Source organism: Cannabis sativa, chromosome 8 (assembly GCF_029168945.1).
Source record: "Cannabis sativa cultivar Pink pepper isolate KNU-18-1 chromosome 8, ASM2916894v1, whole genome shotgun sequence".
NCBI classification, from domain to species: Eukaryota; Viridiplantae; Streptophyta; class Magnoliopsida; order Rosales; family Cannabaceae; genus Cannabis; species Cannabis sativa.
In genome coordinates this window covers 45,344,452-45,360,608 of record NC_083608.1, presented here as the reverse complement: position 1 = coordinate 45,360,608, position 16,157 = coordinate 45,344,452, and the positions used below count along the sequence as shown (strand labels likewise).

Sequence of the window (16,157 nt, the reverse complement as noted above, 5' to 3'; positions counted from 1 at the left end):
ACCTTGTCAAAAAAACCCTACCCATATTTACAACACTAATTTAAGTGAACCATAAAAAATGAATTATTTTCTCTTGACATTTATTTATTTTTCTCTCCACACATTTACAAATATTATTATTCTACTTTCATTGTCATTATCAAATTCGAAACAAAATAAATAAATAAAATCAAAACTATTGCCGACATTAGAGCTCAGATGGTGGGGAACTCATCTGTCTTTTTGTTTTCATTTGTGTAATATAATAATATGCTTGTCCTTCCCTTTTTACAACGTTACAAAGCATTTAAAACTACTATAACTAGAAATTAAAATGTTTAACTTAAACGACTTTCAAATAAAACACTAATTAATCACCCATTAATCCAAATCTTTAATTGAGTTTAACTAAGTTAATTAATTAATTAATTAATTAATTAATTTTCATTTCTTTCTTTCGAAGAATGAATAATATTATGCTTAAACCAAATACAGAGATATTCATCTTTGTGTAGAATCTTCTTAAAGAGAAAGAGAGAGACTCACTCACTCACTCAATCAATCCCCAATTCGATTCGATTTTTCTGAAAATGGAGGAGGAGACATCGCCGTCGCGGTCGCCGTCGCAACTGCAACCGGAGCATCAAAAGAAAGAAGTGATTCGATTAGAGCGGGAGTCCGTTATACCGATTCTGAAGCCTAAATTGATCATGACCTTGGCTAACCTCATAGGTTTTATTTTTTATTTTCTCTCTGTTTTCTTTTGAATATTTGAATCGGTATGCATTGTGAATGGTTGGATTGATTGATTGAATTTTTGAATGTGGCATTGTGTAGAACATAGTAATGACCGGGCTGAGTTTTTGAAGCTGTCTAAGAGAATTGAGTACACCATTCGTGCCTGGTACCTTCTTCAATTCGAGGATTTGATGGTATATAATGCCCTTCTTCTTCTTTTTTTCTTTGATTCAGAAATAGTAATGAAAAATCGAACTCTGTGTGTGTTGCTTTTTAATTTTCAGTCTTTTTTTATTATTATTATTGCAATATTTTGAGGGGTTTTTGGTTTGCATTACAGCAATTGTATGCACTCTTTGATCCTGTACATGGAGCTCAGAAATTGCAGCAACAAAATCTCTCTGAAGATGAAATTGATCTTCTTGAACAAAATTTCCTTACATATCTATTTCAGGTTATTCCTCCATTTCATCATCATCATCATCATCATCATTGTTATCTACATTGTTATCTGATGCTTTGACAGAGTTGTTAAAACTTTAAACTTTGGATGTAGGTGATGGAGAAGAGTAATTTCAAGATTGCTACTGATGATGAGATTGAAGTGGCACTTTCTGGTCAATATCTTCTCAATCTTCCTATCACTGTTGACGATTCTAAAGTATGTTTTGTGGTTTTGCACGTTAATTCCTACTTTTAATTAAATAGAGTTGGGTGGTGGATTCAAATTCAGTTCATGATGTATTGCTGACTATATTGCTTTTTCTGAATTTAGCTTGACAAGAAGCTTCTAAAGAAATATTTTCAGGACCATCCTCAGGAAGACCTTCCTGATTTTTCTGATAAGGTACTATAACTTTGTAAGGAGTCATAGTTATCTTTTACTTGATTTGGATAGTGTATGTGTGTATGTGTGTGTGTGTGTGTCTCTGTGTGTTTTCCCTTCTTGGGTTCGGAAGGAGAAGGGGGATGAAGAAGATTTTGATAGCTATGTGCTGTCCACTTGAACAGGCATCTCTCTGGCTGTTCATTTTATCGTTAAACCAAACAAAGAAAGATTATATTGCAAAATCTTATATATTATGTTTTCATTTCAGTATGTAATCTTTAGACGTGGCATTGGAATTGATCAAACATCTGATTACTTTTTCATGGAGAAAGTGGATATGATTATTGGGAGATTTTGGTCATATCTTTTACGAATAACAAGGTAAATATTGTCTATATTTCCAAATTCATATAGTAACTGCATTAATTTCAATGTAGTCCAGTTCATCTGGTCATGACTTTGTGCAACTGACTTTGCATTGGATAGGATAAGTCGTAAACAATTTCCAGTATGTTTTAATTCTTGATAACGTTTTATACAGTATCTAGTACATATGAGAACATTAGTTGTATACAATGCCCTAGTACATTTGACTTCTTGATATAAGGGGTAAAAATGCTGTTGACATAATCGGAGGGATATAGCCACCTTTTTCTTTTATCGGGGGCTAAAATGCTAATTTATCATAAATTTGGACTATTAAAAAATAATATAACTGAATTTAAAAGTATATTTTAATAAGAGAAACAAGCTAAATTGGACTATTGGTCTGAATTTCAGAGTAAATGAGGTATACTTGGTTTTGTAACATACTTTTTTAAACCCCTCTTTTAATCTCCTCCTGGTTTATTCTTCTTCTTGCAGGCTAAATAAAATTTTCTCAAGAAAGCCAGGTGGGAAACATAAGAGGGATCCAAAGAAGGATGACGAGATAATCCCAGATGCAGATCAAGAAGACCTCTTTGTTGAAAGGAAGAGGCTTGAAAATATGGAATTAAGGTTTTACATTCTTATCTTATACCATAGTTATATTAATGGACGGTGTTAGTCTGTTGCTGTTCTAAGCAGTTGAATTATTCTTTCTTTACTCTTGATTCTTTGGATATGATATAAGTTGATTGTGTTGTACTTCTGATAACTGTGTTATGACTTTCTTTGTGCTGTATCCTCTAGTGTAGGCAAATTGCTGAGCAAGACAACAATCCAAGAACCAACCTTCGATAGGATAATTGTTGTTTACAGGTACTGCCTGCTTTGTGATTAAACCTATGCATGGTTGAGAACTGATATTAGATAATTTTTCTCGGGTTCCTAAAAAATGTGACTGTAAAACCAGTTGGAAAGTTAATGGATAATACCTTTGTGAGTGTTGGACTTTTATACCTTTGTTCTGGGTTTATTTATAGATTGCTGCATTTTACAGTCTGAAACTAGTTTACAAGAATTATACCATGATAGTTTTTTGATAAGAATGATGACTCTCTAGGCGATCAAGTCCCAAGGGAAAAACAGAACGAGGAATATTTGTTAAGCATTTTAAAAACATTCCAATGGCTGATTTGGAGATAGTTCTTGTGAGTCACCTCCCTCCTTTAATTAGCCTCTAATCAAAACCCATTAAGGGTCCCCAAATTCCTTTCTAGTTGTCTTTCTTTCTCAATCTTGTCTTAATCATATGAAATGGTGTTGGTACTTTTTTTCATTTTGCAGCCAGAGAAGAAAAATCCAGGCTTAACTCCGATGGACTGGGTCAAGTTCCTAATATCTGCTGTGGTTGGACTGGTCAGCTTTTATTTTAGATGGCACTGAAGTTTGTATCAAGCATTCCTCTTCTTCTTCTTGTTTCTTCTATTCATCTGACTTATTTAAACCATTTATTTCTTACCAGGTTGCCCTTGTTAGCTCAATCGAAACGCCTAATGCTGATCTCTTCGTCATGTTTGCTGTTATTTCTGGTGTGATTGGTTACATTGCTAAGACATACTTCACGTAAGTGTTCTCTTCAGAGTTTTTTTAGTAATTGGATGCGTCACGTTGGTACTACTTTAACCAATGTGTGTATTATGCATGATTATGGGTCATCATTTGGGCGGATCCCCTCAGAAAATGTTTCTTTGAACAGTTTAACTAATTAATTCTGCTGTGTATATGACTATTTAGAGTGTCAATTCGGCTTTTTTTGTTTTTGTTTAGCTGGGCATTGACATATTTGATTTTGTGTCCAAAAATGTATTTGTAATTGATTGAGCACTACAAAGAGTGGATTTTGTTTCAAAATTTTTATGATAATAAAATCAAAGTTGATCGAAAGCTTTTGGCACCAGATGTGCATTGGGTGGGAGATGGATTGTTGTGCTCTATGTTGCTCATTGATTTACTATTCAATTGAGATTCCCGAAGTATCTCTATTACGATATTCCTCTCAGTTGGATTCACTCGTGTGTTGATCACGAGGGACCCTTAAGCTGTGATTGCATGATGGATCTGTCTCTCTGATAATGTAATTCTTCAGTGAACCCATAGGTTACTGATTCAGCTATTTCTCTTAATCTTTTTCTGTAGTTTTCAGGCAAATATGGCTGCTTATCAGAACTTAATTACTCAGTCGATGTATGACAAACAACTAGATAGCGGGAAGGGTACACTTCTTCACCTATGCGATGATGTCATTCAACAGGAAGTAAGCTACAAGCTTTGCTATTAGCTTATGTTTAACTTCAACCCAATTGATCCTTTTGTTGGCGATCCTTGCTTATTCACGGCTTTGTTGTTTCAACTTTCTACCTCCTGATTGTTAATTTGATTACTTTTTTATTTAACTACACACTGTGAAATGCTGAGAGCAGCTTGTCTCAATCTTCAATTTACAGGTCAAGGAAGTAATTATTTCATTCTTCATATTGATGGAACAAGGAAAAGCAACCAGACAGGTAAAGAGCTCTTACTTTATTTGGAACTTTCGAGTATCTTGTCTTTCATCAAAGTGTTAAATTTTGAGCTCAATTTTTTTCTCAATAGGATCTGGATCGGTGGTGTGAGGAACTAATCAAAGAAGAGTTTGGTGAAAGCTGTAATTTTGATGTGGATGATGCTGTTCAAAAGTTAGAAAAGTTGGGAATTGTTGCTCGGGTGAGTCTACCCACATATCATATTGAGATAAAAGTACACCCTTTTATGGTAGAAATATTATCAATTTAGACTTGTATTTTCCTGAAATCTGATACGAGAAAGGTTTTGAGTTCTTCAGGATTCTGTTGGAAGATTTTACTGTGTTGGGTTGAAACGCGCTAACGAGATCATCGGAACCACCACCGAGGAGCTCGTCTTGAAGTTCAAACATGGCAGTGCTACATGAATTGGAGCTGCTTACGGAGTCACAAGAAAAATGACTAAAAATTAGTTGAGAGATGTTATGAAGAAACGAAATCATAATTGGTTCAATGTGGATTATTACTATTGTGTTATGTTGTGTGTGTTGTACATGTTTTTAGTTTTAGTAATTGTAATTTTAAACAATGAATTAAGTTTTTTTTTTCAATCTCTTCTATATGCATATATATTGTTTTTCAGTCAAATTAAGCTACCACTCCGTTTGTGTTTAATGGTAATGTTATAATATTGTATATACAGAGTTACAAATGTCTCACTAATGATTTTTTTTTTTTTTTTTTTTTTAACAAATTGATTAAAATTATTCATGAATTTGCGATGTTCACGTCTGCCACCGGCGTTGGAACTTCCTCGAACCAGGATAGCTCATCGTCTAACTGCAGAGTATGCTTTGTCAACCATGGGCCGCTAAAGTCTTAGAGCGAGTCTCACTAATGAATTTTAACTGTTAGAAATATTTATTTTTTATTATTTTTGGTAAAAGAAATGACATCAATAAAAAATTTAGAAACCATGGGAGTGTCAAATAGCATAAAATAATAATGTTTGGTTGAAGCCATAGCTCTCCTAGTTGGACCTAATTGGCCTCATTCATACAAGTGTTTTTTTTTTTTTTTCAGATTTGTTGTCATTGGTTTTTGGCAAGGTTAATAAGACATGTTTTATTTATTTATTTTATTTTTATTATAAATAAGTGTACACGACACAAGTTATCTTGTGTTGTTGTGTCAACATGTTTATAGGAATTGAATTTAATTTTCTTAACAAATTATTTAAGGGGTCTTATAATTTTGTTTAATGAATTGACACAGCAAAAGTCAAGGGATTAGTAATAATAATAATAAATTATTTGTTTAAGTAAATGGATTAGTATGTGCATGTTTTCTCTTCCTTTTTTTATTTCTAAAAATAAAAAAATGGAGAGAATGTTTCGTGCAAAGAAGTAAGTTGTGCCGAAGTGAGCGGTAATGCAGTAATGGTAGATAGAGAAGACACCATATTCATTCCTTAATTCATTCACCATTATTATTATTATTAACAAAACAAAACAAATACAAAGAAGAAGAAGAAGAAGAATAAGTTTAAGGTAATTGCAAAAAATAATAATAATAATAATAATGTATTGGAAGAAGAAGAAGAAGAAAGATATCATTCGATTGGAACGAGAGTCTGTGGTGCCTATCCTCAAGTCCAAGCTCCTCGAAACCTTGTCATACAATTTTGGTACGTATACAATCCACTACTAACTTATTACATCTATGGAAGTAGATACACCATTCTGGTTTTTATGAAAAGGGTACAAATCCATTATTCTCTACATGCACTATATATGTATGAATCTTATGATGAATGATGAATGATTATTGTGATGATGATGTTTGCAGAGGATGTTTCAGAGAGGGATGAGTTTGTTAAATTTTGCCAGAGAGTTGAATGCACAATTCGAGCTTGGTATCTTTTGCAATTTGAAGATCTCATGGTACTTAATATATTTACTTATATATTTATAACATTATTAAACTAGTGTAGAAATAACATTGCATTAATGATAATCTATATTGCTCCGTAATAGAATGGAACCTCTCAGGATCAGTCCGGTTTTATTGTAGAGTAATTTACCACATGATCTATATTACTCCATTATAGAACAGGACTGATCCTGATTAGTATCCTGGGACTTATCCATTCAGGATCAGTCCCATTCTATTATAGAGCAATTTGCAGCTCTATAATAAAACATGATTGATCTTGATGTAGTCTTGGGACTAATCTAGATGGAGTCAGTCTCATTCTATTTGTAGAGCAATTTGTAGCTCCATAATAGAACGAGACTGGTCGTGATGTAGTCATGATTCAAGATGAGTCCCGTTTTATTGTAGAGCAATTTGCAGCTTCATAATAAAACGAGACTGATCCTGGATTCTTGGTGTAGTCTCGAGACTAATCCAAATGTAGTCCCGTTCTAGAGCAATTTGCAGCATTGTATTGATCAATACAATGGTATTTCTAAATCACTTTAACAGTGCTATAAATTACTAGAGAATGTTACAAAATCACTAAATTAGTCAAGAATGAAATGTGTCTACATATATCAATAGTAAGATTATGAGTTTTTGTTTACATTTATATTTATGTGTTTGGCAGCAATTATATGCACTTTTTGATCCTGTATATGGGGCTAGGAAATTGGAGCAACACAACTTGACTCCAGAGCAAGTTGATTCTTTTGAGCTGAGTTTTCTAAACCATTTGTTTAAGGTAATAAAGAATTAATTAACATACATGAATTGTATTGCTGCAATTATTAATGTTTGAACTCAAATTTATTTGATTTTAATGATGATGATGATGAAGGTGATGGATAAGAGCAACTTCAAGATAACAACTGATGATGAAATAGAGGTTGCACTTTCTGCCCAATATCGTCTTAATCTTCCTATCATTGTTGATGAATCCAAGGTAAATATATATATATATATAACTATATATACCCACATACAAATATATACACATCAAACTCATCTCACTTTATTGGTATCATTTCTTTAGCTAGATAAGAGGCTTCTCACAAGGTATTTTACAAAGTATCCCAAAGACAATCTTCCACAGTTTGCTGATAAGGTATATATATATGAGATCATTCATTATTAATACACCTTTCTCTTATTTGATTATATGTTTGTATATATATATATTGTGTTATATAACAACTTCTTTCTTTCTGCTTATTTGTAGTACATAATCTTCAGACGTGGCATTGGGATTGATCACAACACTGCTTTCTTTTACCAAGCCAAACTCAATACCATCATTCTCAAAACATGGAGATTCTTCCTCAAAGTCACTGGGTACTTAAGTTGGTTGTTAATGATATACATAATACCAAACACAACAAAAAGTACATCAAATTTAAAACTAAGCTCGAAACACATAATTACATTTTTTCGGAGATATTAATTAGAGATATTTGCAGCATAATTACTTAAAGTTTAGTCTTTGTAACCGGCAAAGATTCAATAATTTTTTTTAGTGGCAAAACTACCTAATGTTACTAAAGCTGTAATTCTGTCACTCTGAACCGTTAACTTCCATTAAATGGTGATTAGGAAATCACGTGTCACCACCTAATTAGATCAAAACATAAAATTTTAGGTAGTTATACTGCGAACATCTTTATTAATTATTATGTTTAACACAATCTCTTTGTTTGTGTGTGTGTGATAGGCTAAAGAGACTTCTCTATGGAAAATCTAGGAAACACTGTCAAAATGATTCATCTCAACCAGTAGAGATTAGCATTGAAGATGAACAGGACAGTTTATATGTTGAGAGAATTCGAATTGAGAAAATAAATCTCAGGTTTAAGTAGCTTGATATAATAACACTTGTTTAGACTCTAATCACAATATGGTTTTTGTCAATGTTAATCACCTTCCCTATTCTATGTTAAATTCTTTTTTTTTTCTTTTTCAAATCTTCAGTATAGCTAAACTACTGGGCAAAGTCACTATCCAAGAGCCTACATTTGATAGAATAATTGTTGTGTACAGGTAATGATTGATTTTGGTGTTATTTGACACAAGTACCTTCTTTAAAAAATAAATATATATTTTGAGACGTTAAAATAAGTCAGACACTATAACATGATTCGAAATCTACCCAAAATAAACGGGTCTCGGTTTTCTTTAAATTAATTTGGGTCTTTTTTGAATTAACATGCCCAACTCGAAAATGACATACAAATTTATTTTTATTTTATAAACTATGTTAAGTTAGTTAAATAAGTCATAAATATATTAAATACATGTTAAATGGCTAATAAAAGAGTTAAACTTGTCTAATATAATATTATAATGCAGGAGAAAGAAAACCAGACATCAAAATGAAAGGGGTATACATGTGAAGCATTTCAAGAACATTCCAATGGCTGATTTGGAAATAGTACTTGTAAGTTTGTTTGTTAATTTCTCTCTATAAAACACCATGAAAAATGGCTTATCTTGTTTCAAATAATGGAATTTTTCCCTTTCCCTTTTTGACAGCCAGAAAAGAAAAATCCTAGTTTAACTCCAATGGACTGGGTCAAATTCCTTATTTCTGCTGCTATAGGATTGGTTAGTAATGTAGTTACTCTATCAATGTATTATTATACATATTTCTTTTGGTTTAACTTATTCATTGTCAATTCTCATGATTGGCAAAAGTAGTTCTTGAATATTTTTCTTTTTTTTTTTTTCAGCAATTAACACCATTGATAGCATGTATTAATAGCTAAGAGAAAAATTCAAGGATTACTTTACTAATTTTGATAAATTTACGGGGCAACAAGGCGAAAAAGCCGAATTCTTTTCTAGATTGAACATTTGAACACAATTATTAGTGTTTTCTTTTTTTTCTTTTGCACCAGGTAACTGTTGTTAGTTCTCTTAGCATGCCTACAGCTGATATCCGGGTTATCTATGCTGTTCTTTCTGCAGTGATTGGTTACTGCATCAAAACATATTTCTCGTAATGCGTAACCGTCTTCTTCTTCTTCTTCTTCTTTGATGGCATATGTATGATGACATTGTTGCTCCTGACATGACTAATGTTTTTTCAAGTTCATAGGTTTCAGAGTAACTTGGTTGCATATCAGAGCTTAATTACACAATCAGTCTATGAGAAACAATTGGATAGTGGAAGAGGCACTCTTCTTCACTTGTGTGATGAGGTCATTCAACAAGAAGTAAGTATTTACCACAAAAGTTTTAGCAGTTATTACAGTTAGTCATTTGAAATTGGCAAGCTTAAGCAATCAAGAAAGAAAAGAATATACCAAGTTTACACATGTAGTGACAAAAAAAAAGACCCCTCAAAAAGACTCAAACTTCATTTTTTGGAATAATCTATAGTACACCCTCTAAAAGGACCGCTTACACGATCATGAGAAAGAAAAAAAGACTAAGAAACTCTTTTGAATGTCGAAACAGATAAAGGGTGTACCATAACAACTCTTTTAGAATGTTCCCCTAACATTTTTTCATACTAATTGTCAGGTAAAGGAGGTGATCATTTCCTTCTTCATATTAAGGGAGTGCAAAAAATCTACTAGACAGGTATGCAAATGCAATTTCGGTGTTCGGAATACTTGTTTTTTTTTTCGTTTCTCTTCTTCTGCTGCTGAAGATGGTAATGGTATGAAATAGGATCTTGACTTGCGGTGTGAGCAACTTATCAAAGAAGAATTTGGTGAGAGCTGCAATTTCGATGTGGATGATGCGGTTCGTAAGTTAGAGAAGTTGAGAATTATTTCTAAGGTAAGATTTGATAATCTTTCTTTGAGTTTGAGGTTGTTTAAGCAAATGTATTATTCATTGACTCATATATGCCTTTGATCTCAGGATAGTACTGGAATGTATTCATGTGTTGATTTGAAACAAGCTAATGAGATAATTGGCATTACTACAGAGGAGTTTGTCCTTAAGGCTACAAAGGAAGACAGTTGTTGAGTTTAGTACAAGATTATATTCACACTAGTTGTTATGTCATATAATAATGATAAAATCTACTTGCTATATTATACATGTAAGGTGAGATTAAATACAAAGCAGATGAATATTTTTCTTACTCTGCTTACAGTGAGTGACTTTGTATGTTGTAAACTAAATTCAGTGCTGTTGGGGATTTTCCGATTTGTTTTCGAAATCTCAGCTTCATACAACTTGATAACAAATTCTGCAAATGAAAAGAAATATGTGAAAACATGAAAACAAGTATCAATGAATGGAAATCCTTACTAAAGAGACAAAAAAATTTGAAAGCAAACCTTAGTGGCTTGGAAGAGTTCACCTGAAAATCATCAAATGAGACATTATTATTATCATCATAAATTGTTTGATAATTCTATGCTAGTGTACTATTAATGAAACTCACCTTGCTTTCTTCATTTAGCCAGTACTGTACTGTAGTAGAGATGTGAGCAAATGAGTTTGTTGTGTAGTTTTCATTTGTGCAAGACCAGTCATTAGCTCTCTTAAGTTCTCAACTGTTTCAACTTGTCAAGAACTTGCTTCATCGATGGCCTAACAGAAAGCGATTCAACCGTGCAGATTGATGCAAGCCGTAGCAATTCTAACAACTTCTCCTTCTCTTCAGGCTCAGTGTCTACTTCCCACAACTGTGGACAGAAAAGCTCTGAGCAACGGCCTTCCTTTATTAGCAACTTGGCCCACGCAACGATATTGAAGCCATTTCCATAATCTGAAAAAGAAGGATCAAGTGATCTTTTTCCTGACATGAGTTCTAACAAAACTACACCAAAGCTGTAGACATCAGCCTTGTCTGATACCCTGCAAGTGGTAGCATACTCTGGGGCTACATACCCGAATGTTCCAGCCACATCAGTAGTGGCATGAGTTTCAGAAACTTCTAAAAGCCTAGCTAACCCGAAATCAGAGAGGTATCCATTGAGTTCATGGTCTAGTAAGATGTTGCTAGGCTTGATGTCCCTATGCACTATGCGAGGAACACACGAATAGTGCAGATAGGCTAGAGCCTGAGCAATGTCAATGGCTATTTTGTGAATGACTCCCCAGTTAACATTTTTGGTTGATCTTTCATGTATGAAGCTTTCAAGGTTCCCACCAGAGAGATAATTGTATATCAACAACATCTCAGCCTCACCAACATAGTATCCAATAAGTGTTACAAGGTTCTTGTGTCGAATTCGGCCTAATGTTCTTATCTCTGCTTCGAATTGTTGCACACCTTGGAATCTACCTATGGAAAGTCTCTTTACAGCTACCAGAAAACCAGGCACCAATTCAGCTTTGTATGTCGAACCAAAACCACCCGTTCCAATCAGATTCTGGATACTGAAATTCCCAGTTGCTCTAACCACATTGTCATAATTCAGCTCACTTGGAGAGTCAGCAAAAGTCACTACTACTTTCCTTCTCAGGCTGCTGAGTCTAGTCAACTTTTTTCTTCCAAAAGCAAAGAACAAAATTATCACTGCAAGCAAACACAGAACAACAGATGCACAAGTTACTGCAGCAATTATCAAAGTCTTTATCTTTTTTCGGCTGCGCCATTTGTGTACATCGAGTGGCACAGGAAGATTGGCTGGTGAAGCTGAGTGAGGATCAGGACAAGACTGGAGATATTTGTTTCCTTTGAAGGCATCACAACCGTTGATTCGTTGAAGATGAGGAATATTACCAGAAAGGTTGTTAAAGGACACATCAAGTTGAGTGAGACTAACAAGGGTTGAGAAAGATGATGGTATCTTCCCATAAAGCTTGTTGTGATCAAGCAAAACAGTTTCAAGACCAGAAGCTTTTGTCAAACTTGGAGGAATGAATCCTGTTAGAGCATTTTGTGAAAGATCTAAAACCACCAGAGAAGTCAAGTGACCAATTTGAGAAGGGATTTCTCCTGTCATGTTGTTCCTTCCCAAAAGCACCCATTTGAGGCTTTTCACGTTCACTAACTCATGAGGTAGAGGGCCAGATAGTGCATTGCCTCTTAAGTCAAGGCGTTGGAGCATAACCAAATGACTAATAGCAAGACCAGAAAATGACCCTCCAAGCTGATTGTAAGCTGCTTCAAAATCTGTTAGCCTTAGACAATCAACTGGCAATGCATGAGAAATTTCACCTGATATTTTGTTGGCATTTAAGTTGATGGAGAAGCCCTTAAAGCTATTACACTGAGGAACCATCCCAATAGGAAGTGACCCATTGAACCTGTTATTACTAAGCAACAATCTATATGAGAAGTTATGATCATTAGATGTTGCCAATAACTCATCTCCAACAAAGAACAAAGGTAATGGACCAACAAATCTATTCCAACTAAAATCATGGATAATCCAATCATTCCTATCCAACCCCAATCCAAAATAAGCCTTAAGAATATCCTGATTATTCACATTAGAACTGACTATGCTAGTATCACAACTGCCATGGTTACCAAACCTTGGAAGAAAACCAGATATTTGATTCCTGCTGATATTGAAGTGAAGCATACATGGAACTTGGAGTTGAAGAGGAAGATAGCCCTTTAACTTGTTAGAACTCAAGTCCAAAAAAGTCATGTTCTTACACATCTTGATGCCTTCAGGTAAAACACCGGTGATATAATTCTGCCCCAAATTCACAACTCTGAGTGAGCAAGACTCAGTCCAAGTGCTAGGTAATCTTCCGGCAAGATTAGCCCTTGGAGCCCACAAAATCTCCAAGGTGGGAAGTAATAGCAGCTCAAAAGGAATGGCTCCCACAAAAGCATTGAATTCTCCTCTAGCACTGTCTAGTGAACTGTCTTCATCAACTAAGTTAGTGAGCACAAGAACACATAGTTTCAAACAGTTGGCGAGCTCTTTAGGAATTTTCTCAGTCAAACTGTTCCTTGAAACATCAAGAACACGAAGCTCAGAAAGTTTTCCAATCTGGGCAGGAATCTTTCCTTCTAAAATATTCCCATCGAGCAAAAGGGTCTTCAGATTCCAACACTTTGAGATCTCAGTCGGAATGGGTTCAGTGAGAAAATTGTTAGAGAGCTTCAAATGTGTCAAAAACTCACATGATTTACTACCCACTTCAACTCTCCCGGAAAGTTGGTTATTAGACAAATCAATTTCAGTAAGCTTCCCGGAGCCAATCAACCTCGCCGGAATCGGACCCGTGAAGAGATTGGAAGACAGGTTAAGGAGACGAAGAGAGCGAAAACGGGTCACGTGGGTCGGAATGTAGCCGGTAAAGTTGTTACCTTGAAGCTCGAGAACCTCCAAAAGCAGAAGCTTGGAAATGGGTGTGGGGATCTCGCCGGAAAAGTTGTGATGAGGGATTGAGAGAACCCGAAGTTGAGTGAGGTTCGCAACCGAAGCCGATAAAGTCCCACCTAGGGCGGCAGAGGAGTCCACCGTGAGGTTGAGAGAAATGACTCTTTGAGAGAGTGGGTGGCAAGTAACGCCGTACCAGCTACAATGGTGGTCGGAGGAGGACTGGTTCCACTTCCAGGAGGCCAGAATGTTGAAAGGGTCGGCGGTTACAGACTCTTTAAAGCTAAGAAGAGACAATGCATCGTCGAGTAGTGGAGTTGAAGTAGCAAGAAGAGGTTCAAATAAGGAGAAAGGTAGAAGAGATAAGGAGAGAATCAAAAACTGAAAAAGACCCATGTTTTTACGTTTATGAAAGAACCACTTCACCGGAAAAAATGGCGGGTGGCGGCCGGAAAGTTGCGAACTTTAAGAGAGAGAGAGAGAGAGAGAGAGAGAGAGAGAGAGAGAGAGAGAGAGAGAGAGAGAGAGAGAGAGAGAGTGGGGAAAGAGTGAGTCCAAATTGGAAAGGGCGAAGTAGAAGAAAGACAAAAAGGAGCCGGCGTAAGCAACGGGATATTCATATTATACTTTTTGTCCCAACTCATGCTCACATGCATATGCATACATATAGTTTTTAGGTTACAGAGCATATATTTGTTTTTGGAAAATTTTAAAATCTTCTATATCAAAATTTAAACTTTAATTAATTTATATATAATTTTTTGTTTTCCTATTTTATCCTAGCTAATTAAAAAAGAAACTGAACTAATCAGTCTCTTCATCTAACATTTCTCTCTCTCTAACACTTATCTCAGATTCTCAAGCTAAATCTTTCTCAATCTCTCCGCTTTCTATCTATCGACCTATCTCGGTGAACGGCTAGACCTTATCATCGAAAAAATTCATACACATTCCCTTCAATAATAGGTAGGTGTTGTTTAATGAATTTCTTAAATATGTAGATTAGTATGTAGTTTATTTTCGATAGATCTGTGTGTTTGTTGTTTGCATTAGTGTTGTTTTGCTAGATTTTTTCATTGAAATGGCGAAATTTAGTTTTCTCGCCAAACTGAGTTTTTTTTTAACAAATTATTTATGTTTTTACAATTATATATCGATATCTTCTCGATAATTAGAGTAAAAAGGTAAGGGATGACAATTTTTAATAATTTTTCAATAGTATATCGATATTGTTTCGACCCAAGACAAAATATAGCAAAATTAATCACACAAAGCAAAATTATCGACAAACCATTGATCTATAGTATATCGATAAACCATCGATAATCTATGGGTTATCGATGGCAGGATAACATATTTTTTACTTGGTATTTTTATTAATTATTGATGGTTTATCGATAGTATATCGATGGTTTGTCGATGATGCTGCCTTGTGTGATTAATTTTGTTATATTTTATCTTGAGTCGAAATAGTAATGATATACCATCGAAAAAGTGTCAAAAATTGTCATCCCCTACATTCTTACCCTAATGATCGAGATGATATCGACATATAATCGAAAAAGCATCGATAATCAATTAAAAATTCTACTTTGGCGAGAAAATCAAAATAGTTAATTAAATTATACGGTCTCGTATACAAAAAATTAATGGCACATTTTAAAATTCACTATATAATTAAAATTGAGTATAATTCAAAATGATTAATTAAAAGGTTCCATGTATTTGTTCAGCATGGTAAGTACACAATAAACATGTTAACGAAGATAATTAAGAAGTTTTAATTATACATTTTAATTTTTATGGCCCTTATGAGAATTTAGGTGTATTTATAAATTATTATTATTTTTAAATAATTAATATTGTTAAATTATATAATTAGTAATTTAATTGTCAAATAAGAATTCATACCTAATTAATACTTGACATTTGAACATAGCTTATATTTTAAATAAAGTGTAATTACTTAGGGCTTCTCCAATGAGACACTAAAATCTCAAAAATAGTGAAGTTTAGACACAAAATTGCTTCAACGAATATCTAAATGTCATCCTATATATGTGAGAATCTATAGTGTCGCACTAAAAATAGTGAGACACTACAGACTACACTAAATTTTTTTCTTAGTTTTTAATATTAAAATAATGTATTTATGATTAAATTTTGGAGCTTTTTCATTTTTACACTTCAAAACAGTTTTTTTTTTTACGGAATTTTACATAGAAACCTCTATTGCAACTAGCGCTGCAACCTAAATTGAAATAAAAAATCGTATAAAAACCCTTATTGCAACTAGCACTGCAACCACTTTAAAAATCCAAACCGTAAATTTGAAAAAAAAAATTATAAAAAATAGTATATGGGGTAATTCCCCTTAAATTTTTATATTTATATAAATATTATACTGTGAGATAGTTTAATAAAATAAAATATAATAAAAAATATTTATTAATATAAATT

General features: G+C 33.9%; 3 protein-coding genes across 5 annotated transcripts; 2 read left to right on the top strand and 1 right to left on the bottom strand.

Moving 5' to 3' along the window:
* Positions 1 to 333: 333 nt before the first annotated feature.
* On the top strand, positions 334 to 5,121 carry LOC115700753 (uncharacterized). Its single transcript, XM_030628394.2, has 15 exons — positions 334 to 711; positions 817 to 911; positions 1,058 to 1,171; positions 1,274 to 1,378; positions 1,493 to 1,564; positions 1,815 to 1,927; positions 2,411 to 2,545; positions 2,720 to 2,788; positions 3,033 to 3,120; positions 3,257 to 3,328; positions 3,435 to 3,535; positions 4,109 to 4,226; positions 4,417 to 4,476; positions 4,565 to 4,675; positions 4,794 to 5,121. Exons 1-15 carry the CDS (start codon positions 570 to 572, stop codon positions 4,899 to 4,901), a joined length of 1,503 nt encoding a protein of 500 aa, XP_030484254.2. The 5' UTR covers positions 334 to 569; the 3' UTR covers positions 4,902 to 5,121.
* Positions 5,122 to 5,736: 615 nt separating this feature from the next.
* Positions 5,737 to 10,621, top strand: LOC115701429 (uncharacterized). Its single transcript, XM_030629231.2, has 15 exons — positions 5,737 to 6,160; positions 6,322 to 6,416; positions 7,082 to 7,195; positions 7,292 to 7,396; positions 7,487 to 7,558; positions 7,673 to 7,785; positions 8,162 to 8,296; positions 8,419 to 8,487; positions 8,797 to 8,884; positions 8,980 to 9,051; positions 9,345 to 9,445; positions 9,545 to 9,662; positions 9,973 to 10,032; positions 10,123 to 10,233; positions 10,318 to 10,621. The coding sequence occupies exons 1-15, from the start codon at positions 6,055 to 6,057 to the stop codon at positions 10,423 to 10,425; spliced, it is 1,467 nt and encodes a 488-aa protein (XP_030485091.2). The 5' UTR covers positions 5,737 to 6,054; the 3' UTR covers positions 10,426 to 10,621.
* On the bottom strand, positions 9,209 to 14,406 carry LOC115701428 (LRR receptor-like serine/threonine-protein kinase RPK2). 3 transcript variants are annotated; one of them, XM_030629230.2, is made up of 4 exons: positions 10,850 to 14,406; positions 10,743 to 10,765; positions 10,545 to 10,651; positions 10,341 to 10,402 (listed from the first exon to the last, which is right to left on the bottom strand). In XM_030629230.2, exon 1 carries the CDS (start codon positions 14,091 to 14,093, stop codon positions 10,950 to 10,952), a length of 3,144 nt encoding a protein of 1,047 aa, XP_030485090.2. In that variant the 5' UTR covers positions 14,094 to 14,406; the 3' UTR covers positions 10,341 to 10,402; positions 10,545 to 10,651; positions 10,743 to 10,765; positions 10,850 to 10,949. The 3 variants fall into 3 exon arrangements, with proteins under 3 accessions (XP_030485089.2, XP_030485090.2, XP_060958045.1); XM_030629229.2 differs by having other exon boundaries at positions 9,209 to 10,651; XM_061102062.1 differs by lacking the exons at positions 10,341 to 10,402; positions 10,743 to 10,765 and having other exon boundaries at positions 10,463 to 10,651; positions 10,834 to 14,406.
* Between the last annotated feature and the right edge of the window lie 1,751 nt (positions 14,407 to 16,157).

Excerpts from the sequence above, each read along its gene's own strand:
- LOC115701429 (XM_030629231.2), top strand. The coding sequence starts at position 6,055 with ATGTATTGGAAGAAGAAGAAGAAGAAAGATATCATTCGATTGGAACGA. Across the intron at positions 8,488-8,796 it reads AGAATAATTGTTGTGTACAG|GAGAAAGAAAACCAGACATC; the intron begins GTAATGATTGAT and ends ATTATAATGCAG. Across the intron at positions 10,033-10,122 it reads GCAAAAAATCTACTAGACAG|GATCTTGACTTGCGGTGTGA; the intron begins GTATGCAAATGC and ends GGTATGAAATAG.
- LOC115701428 (XM_030629229.2), bottom strand. The coding sequence starts at position 14,093 with ATGGGTCTTTTTCAGTTTTTGATTCTCTCCTTATCTCTTCTACCTTTC.
- LOC115700753 (XM_030628394.2), top strand. The coding sequence starts at position 570 with ATGGAGGAGGAGACATCGCCGTCGCGGTCGCCGTCGCAACTGCAACCG. Across the intron at positions 1,565-1,814 it reads TTCCTGATTTTTCTGATAAG|TATGTAATCTTTAGACGTGG; the intron begins GTACTATAACTT and ends TTTTCATTTCAG. Across the intron at positions 3,536-4,108 it reads ATTGCTAAGACATACTTCAC|TTTTCAGGCAAATATGGCTG; the intron begins GTAAGTGTTCTC and ends CTTTTTCTGTAG.